At 50.8% G+C, this 13,232-nt stretch overlaps 1 protein-coding gene across 5 annotated transcripts in view; it reads left to right on the forward strand.

The window, feature by feature from the left end:
- Nucleotides 1-13,232, forward strand: part of iqsec2b (IQ motif and Sec7 domain ArfGEF 2b) — a 90,827-nt gene that overhangs the window by 67,652 nt on the left and 9,943 nt on the right. For all 5 annotated transcript variants that reach the window (XR_010325167.1, XM_064306797.1, XM_064306800.1 and 2 more), the window contains exons 4-12: nt 774-1,900; nt 2,531-2,692; nt 3,282-3,404; nt 4,802-4,968; nt 5,682-5,821; nt 8,607-8,732; nt 9,322-9,421; nt 10,260-10,421; nt 11,781-11,984. Coding sequence is in view for 4 of the 5 variants with exons in the window: in XM_064306797.1 (XP_064162867.1) it covers nt 774-1,900; nt 2,531-2,692; nt 3,282-3,404; nt 4,802-4,968; nt 5,682-5,821; nt 8,607-8,732; nt 9,322-9,421; nt 10,260-10,421; nt 11,781-11,984 (2,311 nt within the window). In the remaining variant the exon portion in view is untranslated. The remainder of the gene's footprint in view (nt 1-773; nt 1,901-2,530; nt 2,693-3,281; nt 3,405-4,801; nt 4,969-5,681; nt 5,822-8,606; nt 8,733-9,321; nt 9,422-10,259; nt 10,422-11,780; nt 11,985-13,232) is intronic.

A 13,232-nucleotide genomic window follows, 5' to 3' on the forward strand; every position in this document is an offset into this window, starting at 1 on the left:
CAACCCCAAATCAAGCTATAAGCTACAGCAACTAGAACCGTGATTCAACATTGCGATTAATTGTGAAATTGGAAAAGGAGAGGGGATGTAACATTAATTCAAAATCAAAAGAATGACGTTGCTGTTTAACTGCTTAGAATGCTGGAATTTGCTCCACATTGATTTAAGAACTGTTAAAAGGCCAAGGTGTCCCGTAGTTGAAAATTAACGCACATCCTTGGACAAATCAGAATTGAGTATTCAGCCAAGCCGTTGTACAATAAATATTGATGTTGTTCAGAGGGAGTGTAAATATCCATGTGATTTTTCCCATGCTATGCATGGCGAATTGTGGTCACTCACTCACTCACTCAACGACCTTTGAGGGACGTTTTGTGGGACACATGAGCAGGTGGCGCTTCGTTTAGTAGGACGCATGCGCAGGTGGTGCTTCGTTTAGTAGGACGCATGCGCAGGTGGCGCTTCGTTTAGTAGGATGCATGTGCAGGTGGTGCTTCGTTTAGTAGGACGCATGCGCAGGTGGTGCTTTGTTTAGTAGGACGCATGCGCAGGTGTTGCTTCGTTTAGTAGGACGCATGCGCAGGCGGTGCCAGCTAAAACGTGTCTGGGGAAGTGCGCTGCGCCGTGGGTCTGGACGGTTCCGCGCTTGTTCAGTCCACACGGTCCCTGTGAGTGTTAAACGCACTCCGCCTGAGAGTCCACGTTCTCTGGCAGGAAATGACGGAACGTTCCGGATTGTTCCTAGTTCTCACCCGTGCGCCCTTCCTCCTCAGGTGAAGTCTCTAGCGGACTCCATCGACGACGCCCTGACGTGCCGCCCGGGCCGGGACGACTCCCGGGAGGGCAGCGCGGAAGGGGGCGGGGCCGGCGACGCCGACGGCGACGAGTTCGGCGAGTGCGCGTGGAGCAGCAGCAGCAACCCGCCGTCGTCGTCGCGCCGCGGCGACCGGGAGCGCGGCGGCGGGGGCGGCGGCGGCGGCCTGAGCATGCACGAGGACAGCACCGCCACGTCCTACAGCGACGTGACGCTCTACATGGACGACGGCCTGCCCTGCTCGCCCCTCTCCCTGGACCGGGCCCCCAGCAGCACCGACACCGAGTACTGGGGCCCCGGGGGGGGCCTCGGGGGGGGCGGGGGGGGCCGCGAGGACAGCCGCGACACCGAGGGCGGGGGGAGCAGCAACAGCCGGCGGAGCAGCCCCTGCACGGACTGCCGGGACTACCGGCTGCGGGCGGCGCACCTGCCGCTGCTCACCATCGAGCCGCCCAGCGACAGCTCGGTGGACATGAGCGACCGCTCGGACCGCGGCTCCCTCAGCCGCCAGCTGGTCTACGAGCAGGAGGGGGGCGCGGGGTCGCCCCAGGGCACGCTCAAGCACAACCCCAACGCCCGCTCGCCCGGCTCCTCCTCCTCCTCCTCCGCGGCGGCCGCCGCCGCCATCGTCACCGCCGCCGCCGCCGCCGCCGCCCAGGGCCAGACCCGCACCCCCAGGCCCCTCCCCTCCCCCATCCCCTCCCAGATCCCGCACCTCCACCACCACCACCACCACGTCATGCACCACCACCTGCACCAGTACCCCGACGCGCCCGCCCCGCCCCCGCAGCTGCCCCCGGCCGCGCCCCTGTCCTCCTCCGGCTCCGCCCCCGTGGCGCCCGGCGGCCTGGAGCAGCCCTGCTGCTCGGACGGAGACAACGACTCACTCAACTCCACCACCAACTCCAACGACACCATCAACTGCAGCTCGGGCTCCTCGTCCCGCGACAGCCTGCGGGACCCGATGCCCTCCCTGGGCAAGCAGACCTACCAGCGGGACAGCCGCCACAGCTGGGACTCGCCCGCCTTCAACAACGACCTGGTGCAGAGGAGGCAGTACCGCATCGGGCTCAACCTCTTCAACAAGTGAGAGAGGGGGAGAGGGAGGGAGGGAGGGAGGGAGGGAGGGAGAGGGAAGGAAAGGGAGAGGCGGAGAGAGGGAGGGAGGAAGGGAGGGGTGGAGAGGGGGAGAAAGGGAGGGAGTGAGGGGTGGAGAGAGAGGGAAGGAGATAGAGAGGGGGAGAGAGAGGGAGGGAGGAGTGGAGGGAGTGACAGGGAAGGAGAGGGAGAGGGGGAGAGAGAAGGAGGAGGAGGTAGGGGGTATGAGAGAGAGAGGGAGGGGTGGAGGGATTGAGAGGGAAGGAGAGGGAGAGAGAGGGAGGAGGAGGTAGGGGCACTTCCTTTCAAATGTGCAACATTCCTGGTGATTCTGTTTGTTTATGCACCGAAATATTCCCTTTTCCCTGAATAACTTCCATACAAGGTCATTGAACTTTAGTACAATTTTACTAGGTTGAAGTCATTTTAGTCGTTTTCAAGTTCGTGAGCCAACACAAACAGGAAGTCCCCCATTTTGTCTAGTTTCTCCAGCCATAAAAGGGTGCTTTAAAACGGTCCTTGGTCAGCTGGGCGGTATGCTGGGAACTGTAGGGTGCAGGGCGTGCTGCCATCATCGCTATGGTAACCTCTGGCTTTCCCCCCGCGCGCGGCCGCCAGGAAGCCGGAGAAGGGGATCCAGTACCTGATCGAGCGGGGCTTCGTGTCGGACACGCCCGTGGGCATCGCCCGCTTCATCCTGGAGAGGAAGGGCCTGAGCCGGCAGATGATCGGGGAGTTCCTCGGCAACCGACAGAAGCAGTTCAACAAGGACGTGCTGGAGTGAGTGAGACAGGGAGGGAGGGAGGAAGGGTGGGAGGGGGGGAGGGGGAGGGGAGGGGGGCAGTGCAAAAAGAAAAGGAGGAGGGTGCTCTGGAGCTCTAGGCAGAAACTCCTTGATTGTGCATTTGCAGCTTATTTTATTATTGGAGGTTATTATTTTTAACTACACAGTGTAATAATCAGTCCCCCTCTGCACCGCTGTGTACCCCTCTATCCACCTCTGTACCCCTCTATCCCCCTCTGTAACCTTATATCTCCCTCTGTACCACTCTGTACCCCTCTATCCCCCTCTGTAACCTTATATCTCCCTCTGTACCACTCTGTACCCCTCTAATCCACTCTGTACCCCTCTATCCCCTTCTGTGCCACTCTGTACCCCTCTGTATTCCTCTGTCCCCTCTGTACCAATTTCTTCACCCCTATCCCCCTCTGTACCCCTCTGTACCCATCTGTTCCCCTGTATCCCCCTCTATCTCCTCTGTACCCCTCTGTACCTCTCTATACCCCTCTGTCCCCCTCTATCCCACTCTGTACTGCTCTATCCCCCCTCTGTACCCCTCTATCCCCCTCTATCTCCTCTGTACCCCAGCTGTGTGGTGGATGAGATGGATTTTTCTGGAATGGACCTGGATGATGCCCTGAGGAAGTTCCAGGCTCAGATCAGAGTTCAGGGGGAGGCTCAGAAGGTGGAGAGACTCATCGAGGCCTTCAGGTATGTCTGTGTGTGTGTGTGTGTGTGTATGCGTGGGTGCATGTGTGTATGTGTGTCTGTGTGTGCGTGTGTGTGCGTGTGTATGCGTGGGTGCATGTGTGTATGTGTGTCTGTGTGTGTGTGTGTGGGTGTGTGTATGCGTGTGTGCGTGTGTGTATGCGTGGGTGCATGTGTGTATGCATGTCTGTGCGTGCGCGTGTGCGTGAGTGTGTGTGTGTGTGTGTGTGCGTAGGTGCATGTGTGTATGTGTGTCTGTGTGTGTGTGTGTGTGCGTGTGTGCATGTGTGTGCTTGCGTGTGTGTGCGTGTGTGTGTGTGCATGTGTGTCTGTGTGTGTGTGTGTGTGTGCGTGTGTGCATGTGTGCTTGCGTGTGTGTGCGTGTGTGTGTGTGCATGTGTGTCTGTGTGTGTGTGTGTGTGCGCGTGTGTGCATGTGTGTGCTTGCGTGTGTGTGCGTGTGTGTGTGTGCATGTGCGTGTGCGTGAGTGTGTGTGTGTGTGTGTGTGCGTAGGTGCATGTGTGTATGTGTGTGTGTGTGTGTGCGTGTGTGCATGTGTGTGCTTGCGTGTGTGTGCGTGTGTGTGTGTGCATGTGTGTCTGTGTGTGTGTGTGTGTGTTTGTGCATTTGTGCATGTGTGCTTGCGTGTGCGGGTACGTGTGTGTGTGTGCATGTTTGTGTGCGTGAGTGTGTGTGTGTGTGTGTGTGCGTCGGAGGAGGAGAGCACAGAGAAAGCTCCATGGGACTGTACGGGTCCTAAGATCAAATCAAACAAGAAATAAAACCCTGCTGCCCCCCACCCCAAAGAACAGCTGTTTAAATAGAGCTTACATTCTCACACTGTCATGGTTAAAATGTACGATTTTAGGGTTATTATTCAATTTTAAACCATGATGTCACTAAATGATCTTAGATTAGTTTCAAATACTTGTTAATTACCAGAATATGAAGATAAATTATGAGTTTCCATTATTGCTTATAGAATATGTCATTCTCTGAGGAGCTCTTCCACACACTGGAACAGCCTCTGATCAGGAAGAGTCCCAGCAGCCTTTAGCAAGCTTAATGAACTTCAATGCATGGAAAAGCGCAGGTGATCTTTCGGCAGTGTAGTATAACAGGTAGGGAACCGGGCTGAAGGTTGCAGGTTTGATTCCCTGGTGGGACACTGCCGTTGTGCCCTTGAGTGAGGCCCTTAATCTGAACTGGTGCAGTCAGTGTATATCCAGCTGAATACGTTGTAGAAATGTAAGAAGTCGTGTAAGCCTGGAGCTCTGGATAAGAGTCAGTAATGTAATGTATTCCGTCTCTCTGTCTCTCTCTCTCTCTCTTCCTCTCTCTCTCTTCCTCTCTCTCTCTCTCCCCCTCTCTCTCTCCCTCTCTCTCTCTACCCACCCCAGTCAGAGGTACTGTGTGTGCAACCCTGCTCTGGTCAGGCAGTTCCAGAATCCTGACACCATCTTCATCCTGGCCTTCGCCATCATCCTCCTCAACACGGACATGTACAGCCCCAACGTCAAGCCTGAGCGGAAGATGAAGTTGGACGACTTCATCAAGAACTTGAGAGGTGCACTGGTAGCATGCACTCACACCACTGTTTTACTTATTTCCCGAAATAAGTGTGCAACAACAGAACACGCTTAGGAAGCATGTCGATTCATCCACATAAATATTAAAAATAGTTTAAAAAAACAAGTGTTCCTCAGCAACCGACAAGTGCAATGTTTTTACCCACGCACACAGTTTGATATACCTTGAGCACAATATAAGTTCAGTACAATGTCAATTCAGCAGTGTAGTACTGTGGGTAAGGAACTGGTTTTATCACCTAAAGGTTGCAGTTTTGATTCCCCGGTAGGACACTGCCATTGTGCCCTTGGGCACGGTACTTAACCTGCATTGCTTCCGTGTATGTTCAGCTGTATAAATAGATGCCGTGTAAAATGCTACGTCAAAAAGTTGTGTAAGTCGCTCTGGATAAGAGCGTCTGCTAAATGCCTGTAATGTAAATATATCTGGAAAATTTGTACAATCATTTTATTTTACTCATGATTTTATTTTACCCCCTGTCGTGGGTTAATGTAAAGATTATATGGAATTAAGATTCTTGTGTAAATTTTCCCAGGGTTTGCCTGGTGTACATATCCACAGGAAACCTTGAGCAGTTATTCTCCCACCTGTGTCAACTCTTCCCGTCTCCTGTTCCGTCCCACTCTTTTATCACTCTCACCTGCTTCTGTGGGCCCTCCCTCCCTCCCTCTCTTTTTCCTTCCCTCTCAGGGGTGGACAATGGACAGGACATCAACAGAGACCTGCTGGTGGGGATCTACCAGCGCATCCAGAAGTGGGAGCTGCGGACCAACGACGACCACGTGTCCCAGGTGCAGGCGGTGGAGCGGGTCATCGTGGGCAAGAAGCCGGTGAGTCCGCGTGCCGGGGTGGGGGGGCTTCTGACGGGGACATCCCGGGAGTGTCCCAGGGGTAGAGCCTACAGGGTCCAAGTTGGTAAATGGATGGTAAATGGACTGCATTTATATAGCGCTTTTATCCAAAGCGCTTTACAATTGATGCCCCGCATTCACCAGAGCAATTAGGGGTTAGGTGTTTTGCTCAGGGACACTTCGACATGCCCAGGGTGGGGGATCGAACCGCCAACCCTCCGACTGCCAGACAACCGCTCTTACCTCCTGAGCTATGTCGCCGCCTAAGTTGAACTATGCGGTTGTTCCCCGCACTTGAAACGGTACTTCTCTCTAGGGGTTTTGTCATACTTGTTCCTGGTTATGGTTATACACTTTGTTGTACGTCGCTCTGGGTAAGAGCGTCTGCTAAATTCCTGTAATGTAATGTAGAGCCTCGTACTGATGAAAATGCATTTAATACAAGTTACGGTCAGTCTGTGGACTGTATTACAGCTATCTTTATTTTCTTAAACACATCAGCGTATCTGCATCATGCTGAGAGAGGAGCAAACTGCCGTTACATTTTGAATGAGGGCTCAGACGCAGAAACTTCCCTTCTGTGAATAGGACTGATTTCAGGGTTTCACAGTATCCAGCCTATAGATGGGCTGAGTGGTTCATTTTAGTCATTAAATATTCAGATGCTCTAATGCGGAGTCACTCTTTCGAAACTATCCAGGGTATTTTCTGCTCACGGTAAGCCACCCCCCAAGTGATGTCATGGCCCGTTAAGTTCCAGGTATAATTGGCGGTTACGTACCAGTTATGCCCCGAATTTGCTACTGGTCGTGTTTATCAAATGACAGTGCGCACGTTAGATTGTTTAATGAGAGCCTTGCAGTGTATGTTATCACAGGCATTTAGCAGACGCTCTTATCCAGAGCAACTTACACAACTTTTACACAGCATTTACACAGCAACCATTCATAAAGCTGGATATATACTGAAGCAATGCAGGTTAAGTTGCTCAAGGGTACAACGGCAGTGTCCTAGCGGGGACTTGAACCTATGACCTTTAGGTTACAAGACCAACTCCTTACCCATTATACTACACTGCCACTTATGCCACCAGTATATGGGCTTTCGTTCGACTTATCGTCGGCTTCTGTTAAAAAAAGAAACAGCAAAGAAGTGCTCAGCACGTGGAAATGTGAAAATAACTCTGGCAGAGGAAGGTGAAAACAGCGTCGTCAGAAGTTAGGGCGTGTGTCCTGGCGCGTGGTGTCACGCCAAGCACGCGGTCGGCTCCCGTGGGAAACCGGTCTCGCTCGTCTGGCGGCAAGATTCCACCTCGCCGATGTTTTTGCGGCTGACTGCTCCCAGAGGAATGGCTTTAGAATGTGCACACGCAGCGGAAAAAAGATTCCGCAGAACCTTGACGGACAAGCAGGTGGTGGAAAAAAGGGGGTGGAGGATTAGAACACTGCTGGCGAAAGGGGGTGGAGAATAAGAACATTGAGAGTGAAAGGGGGTGGAGAATAATAACATTGAGAGTGAAAGGGGGTGGAGAATCGGAACCCTGAGAGTGAGAGGGGGTGGAGAATCGATACCTGAAATGAGAGGGAGTGGGAATCGGAAACTGAGAGTGAAGGGGGTGGAGAATCAGAACTTGAGAGTGAAGGGGGTGAGAATGAAACATGAGAGTGAAGGGGGTGGAGAATCGGAACACTGAGAGTGAGAGGGTGGAGAATCGAACACTGAGAGTGAGAGGGGGGGAGAATCGGAACGCTGAGAGTGAGAGGTGGAGAATCGGAACACTGAGAGTGAAGGGGGTGGAGAATCAAACGTGAGCATGAGAGGGAGTGGAGAATCAGAACACTGAGAGTGAAGGGATGGAGAATCGAACTGAGAGATGAAGGGCTAAGCAAATTAGGAGAGAGTGAAAATTTTGACACAGTAGTGGTGTAAGTGAGACTAATAGGAAACTACATGATTCAGAGGGAAGCAGAGGGGTATGATGAGATGGCATACGTAGAGAGTGCAGGGGTGGGATCGACAGCACTGGGCTAGTTGAGAGGGGTGGAGAATCGGAACACTGAGAGCGAAGAGGGGGTGGAGAATCGGAACACTGAGAGTGAAAGGGGGCGGAGAATCGGAACGCTGAGAGTGAGAGTAGGTGGAGAATCGGAACACTGAGAGTGAGAGGGGGTGGAGAATCAGAACGTTGAGAGTGAGAGGGGGCGGAGAATCAGAACACTGAGAATTAAAGGGATGGAGAATCAGAATGCTGAGAGATGCAAGGTTGCTAAGCAACACAATTTTTTATGGTTCGTCAGAGAGATGAAAATGGCTTGACACAGTAGCTGGTCTGCTAAGTGAGACTAAAGTAGGCACAACTTTACACTAGGGGTTATTCAGATGGGGAAAGCAGAGAGGGTAACTGATAGAGATGGCATCACAGTAGAGAGTGTCATGGTGGGGGGATCGAGCCATTGGCTGCACTGGGCTTTATTTCTGGTGTTGGTTATATATGGGTTATAAAGCCCCCCAGTCTGTCCCGTATTTTAAATTCCTGTTTCTTTATTTTATTGTGTTTTGCTGTGTTTGGCCTCTCGGTCAGGCCGCTACTACAAATGAGCATTCATTCACTATTCATTTGCTCGGTGTATGATAATTTGTGTATTGCATTGATTAAACCTCTAACCTGCCTTCGGCCCGGTTTCTCGGATGAATAGGACGAGCGCGAGAGCGTGGGGTTCCTTTCTTTAATTCGGGGGTCCCCCTCTGTTTTTGGGGCGCGCAGGTCCTGTCCCTGCCCCACCGCAGGCTGGTGTGCTGCTGTCAGCTCTACGAAGTGCCCGACCCCGGCCGACCCCAGAGGGGCGGGGTGCACCAGAGAGAGGTGTTCCTCTTCAACGACCTGCTCGTGGTGAGGGAGCCTCGCCTGTTCTCACTACCTGAGAGAGAGTAGCATGCATACTCATCAGACCTGGGTCAAATACGCATTTGTTTTGGATTCAAATACGTTTCTACGCTTTACTGATCTTGTCTGGTGCATTGGAACCAATGAAATACTCTCAAAAAGTGCAAACCCCGCCTTCTGGTCATATTGGCAGGCTCGATTACACCAGGCAAGATCAATAGAGAACAGAAAAGTATTTGAATCCAAAACAAATATGTATTTGACCCAGGTCTGATACTCATATACTAATATACTACCCATACTATTTACAACTACGTAGTGCTACTAATACTATGTATTAGTAATAAAACAGATATGTAAATAAATACAGCTCAAATTCATACCTGTTTAAATTGTACATTGTTTTATGTAAGTACATAATTATATATGTCGTTCTAATTACTAGTAATTAATAATACATAATAGTAGTACTATGCAAATTTTGCTGTTATTGTCTTTTAGGAGATATATGATCTCACTTTCCCTTTCTTGCCCTCTCTCCCTCTCTCTCTCTCTCTCTCTCTCTCTCTCCCCCTCCCTCCTTCTTTCTCTGTAGGTCACTAAGATTTTCCAGAAGAAGAAGACATCGGTGACGTACAGTTTTAGGCAGTCCTTTCCCCTGGTGGAGATGCAGGTTCACATGTTCCAGAACTCATGTGAGGATCAGTCTGATGATCCATAATTATCACTCCTTCCATCTCTCCCTCTCTCTTTCTTCTCTCTCTCTTTCTCTCTCTCCTCCTCAGGAATCCTTCTCAATACCTTCCCTCTTTTGTACAATGACTCTATTTGTGACTTTCCATAGCAGTCTGTGTGACATCTGCGGGAAACCTTTACACCAAATGATTCTGGGAAAGGTCACAGGTCATATCAGGAATGTTGTGGGGAAAGGTGACACAGACTGTAACATGTAATCACCAACAAATGGCATTGTTCCTGAACAGGGCCATTTATGTGAATGAGAGGGTTTTTTAGGACAGTTGTCTACCTGGTACACTCACTTTGGTTCTGTACAGGTGTGAGTGTGTGATTGTGTGTAATCTTGTGTGAGTGCCCTACTTTCTCCTGTAGAGACCCCTGACTGCTAAGGAAATGCTTATTTCACATAGTGCTGTTGTAACAGGTTCAGTTTTATCGTCTCCCCACAAACCACACGATAGGCGAAGGGAACATGATATATAGCTCCTGTGTGCGTCTCACTCCAGCCCCAGGTCTCGCTGCCAACACAAGCAGATAAGGAGTTTGAGCAATCGTGCTCATTGTCAACAGCTGTGATTACAGACCGGCTAAACCGCTCCATATCCGCCTGCAGATGGCGCCCTAACCACACCACCCATCCACAGCTGTCTAAACGGACAATGTTTGAATGGCTTGTGTAATAATAACACAGATATTGACTGTCTGACACCGAGAAAATGACTGGGTTAGTAGCTGAATCTGCTCTCACATGCCTGCTAACCCCATGGCATCGATCCCCCGCCCCTCCCTCCGCAGACTACCCCCACGGGATCCGTCTGACCTCAGCCATCCCGGGAGGGGAGAGGAAGGTCCTGATCGTGTTCACGGCCCCGAGCCAGCAGGACCGCACCCGCTTCACCAGCGACCTGCGGGAGAGCATCGCCGAGGTGCAGGAGATGGAGAAGTACCGAGTGGAGTGTGAGTGTCTCTTACAGGCTCTGCCATTGGGGAGTGTTTCTTACAGGCTCCGCCGTGGGGGAGTGGCTTACAGGCTCTGCCCTGGGGGAGTGGCTTACAGGCTCTGCCATTGGGGAGTGTTTCTTACAGGCTCCGCCGTGGGGGAGTGGCTTACAGGCTCTGCCCTGGGGGAGTGGCTTACAGGATCGGCCCTGGGGGAGGGGCTTACAGGCTCAGCCCTGGGGGAGGGGCTTACAGGCTCCACCCTGGGGGAGGGGATTACAGGCTCTGCCCTGTGGGAGGGGACTCTTACAGGCTCCGCCCTGGGGGAGGGGATTACAGGCCCAGCCCTGGGGGAGGGGCTTTCAGGCTCCGCCCTGGGGGAGGGGATTACAGGCCCTGCCCTGGGGGAGTGGATTACAGGCTCCGCCCTGGGGGAGGGGCTTACAGGCTCTGCCCTGTGGGAGGGGATTACAGGCTCTGCCCTGGGGGAGGGGCTTACAGGCTCTGCGCTGTGGGAGGGGATTACAGGCCCCGCCCTGGGGGAGGGGCTTAAGTAATTACAGTTTGAGTGCCTCTTACAGGCTCCACCCTGGGGGAGGGGTTTATGGAAGTGTTCAGATTAGAGGAAATGTGTTTTTGGTCTCGCCCCGGGGAACAGCATTATTATTATATTACAGCACTGTACAGCATCCACATCTCAACCTTCTATTACATTACAGCTCTGTACATTACAGCACTGTACAGCATCCACATCTCAACCTTCTATTACATTACAGCTCTGTACATTACAGCACTGTACAGCATCCACATCTCAACCTTCTATTACATTACAGCTCTGTACATTACAGCACTGTACAGCATCCACATCTCAACCTTCTATTACATTACAGCTCTGTACATTACAGCACTGTACAGCATCCACATCTCAACCTTCTATTACATTACAGCTCTGTACATTACAGCACTGTACAGCATCCACATCTCAACCTTCTATTACATTACAGCTCTGTACATTACAGCACTGTACAGCATCCACATCTCAACCTTCTATTACATTACAGCTCTGTACATTACAGCACTGTACAGCATCCACATCTCAACCTTCTATTACATTACAGCTCTGTACATTACAGCACTGTACAGCATCCACATCGCAACCTTCTATTACATTACAGCTCTGTACATTACAGCACCTTGTATTTTAACTCATAAGTGTGATAAAAAATGTCTTGAGGCTGTGTTGAGGGCAGTAGAGGTTATTTCATTTCTCACGTTTCTGTCTCATCAGTCTAGTTGCCATGTTCTGCCCCCCCCCCACCCCCCCCCCCCACCCTAAATGTATTTTATTTTCACCCTTATTCTCGCCCCGCCCCGCAGCGGAGCTAGAGAAGCAGAAGGGCGTGATGCGGCCCAGCCTCCTGAGTGCGGGAGTGGTGGGCGGAGCCGGTGGAGGAGGCGGAGTGAAGAACGAGGTGGTGAACGGCACTCTGGGACGGCCCAGCCTGGATGACAGCTACTCCGGAGGAGAGGGACTGAAACGCACTGCGCTCAGCTCCTCTCTGAGAGACCTCTCTGAGACAGGTTAGAATCACACACACACACACACACACACACACTCTCTCACACAGACAAACGCACACACTGAAGATGGCTGCAGTAAAGACCTTGCTGACCATCACCATGTACGACAGTGTAGTATAATGGGTAAGGAGCTGGTCTTGTAACCGAATTGGTCACATGTTCAATTCCCAAGTAGGACACTGCCATTGTACCCTTGAGCAAGGTACTTAACCTGCATTGCTTCAGTATATATCCAGCTGTATAAATGGATACAATGCTATGTAAAAAAGTTTTTTTTTAAGTTGTGTACGTCGCTCTGGATAAGAACGCCAAGCTAAATGCCTGTAACGTACAGTTGAGGCCAAAATTTTACATACACCTAGGCTAAAGAAATTCAAACTCAATTTTTCACAACTCCACACATTTCATGTTACCATTCATTTCCTGTGTTAAGTCAATTAGGGTATCTACTTTATTTCCATAAGAGGTCATTTCAAAATAATAGAGATTTATTTCAGCTTTTATGTACTATATCAGACTTTCAGTGGGTCAAAGGTTGGCATAAACTTTGTTAGTATTTGGTGGCATTGCCTTTGAATTGCTTAACTTGAATCAAATGCTTGGGGTAGCCTTCCACAAGCTTCTCACAGTACTTTGCTGGAGTTTTTGCCCATTCCTCCTGACAGAACTGGTGTAACTCAGTCAGGTTTGTGGGCCTCCTTGCTCGGACACGCTTTTTCAGTTCAGTCCACAAATTTTCTATGGGATTCTGGTCAGGGCTTTGTGATGGCCAGTCCAATACTTCCACTTTGTTGTCTTTAAACCATTTTGTTACAACTTTGGAGGTATGCATAGGACCATTGTCCTGCTGGACCATTGTCCTTGCGACCAAGTTTTAACTTTCTAGCTGAAGTCTTGAGGTGTTGCTTCAGTATTTCACTGGAATTCTGATATAGTGAATTAAAGATGAACTAAATCTGTCTCTAATCGATTGTTTTGAACAAAGTAGATGCCCTAATTGACTTTCCAAAGGAAATGTATGGTAACATGAAATGTGCGGAGTTGTGAAAAACTGAGTTTGAATATCTTTAGTCTAGGTGTAATGTAAACTTTTGGCCTCATCTGTATCAGGGAAGATACTGATCATCTTGTGATTCAATCAGTTATCATATGCAAAGGACTAGAGAACTAAATATGATGACTATATTTCAGATTATGTTAATTTATCCAGTTACTTTGGCTCCCCTAAAATGGAGGGACTTTGGATAA

Source organism: Anguilla rostrata, chromosome 13, assembly GCF_018555375.3.
Source record: "Anguilla rostrata isolate EN2019 chromosome 13, ASM1855537v3, whole genome shotgun sequence".
Classification (NCBI taxonomy): domain Eukaryota; kingdom Metazoa; phylum Chordata; class Actinopteri; order Anguilliformes; family Anguillidae; genus Anguilla; species Anguilla rostrata.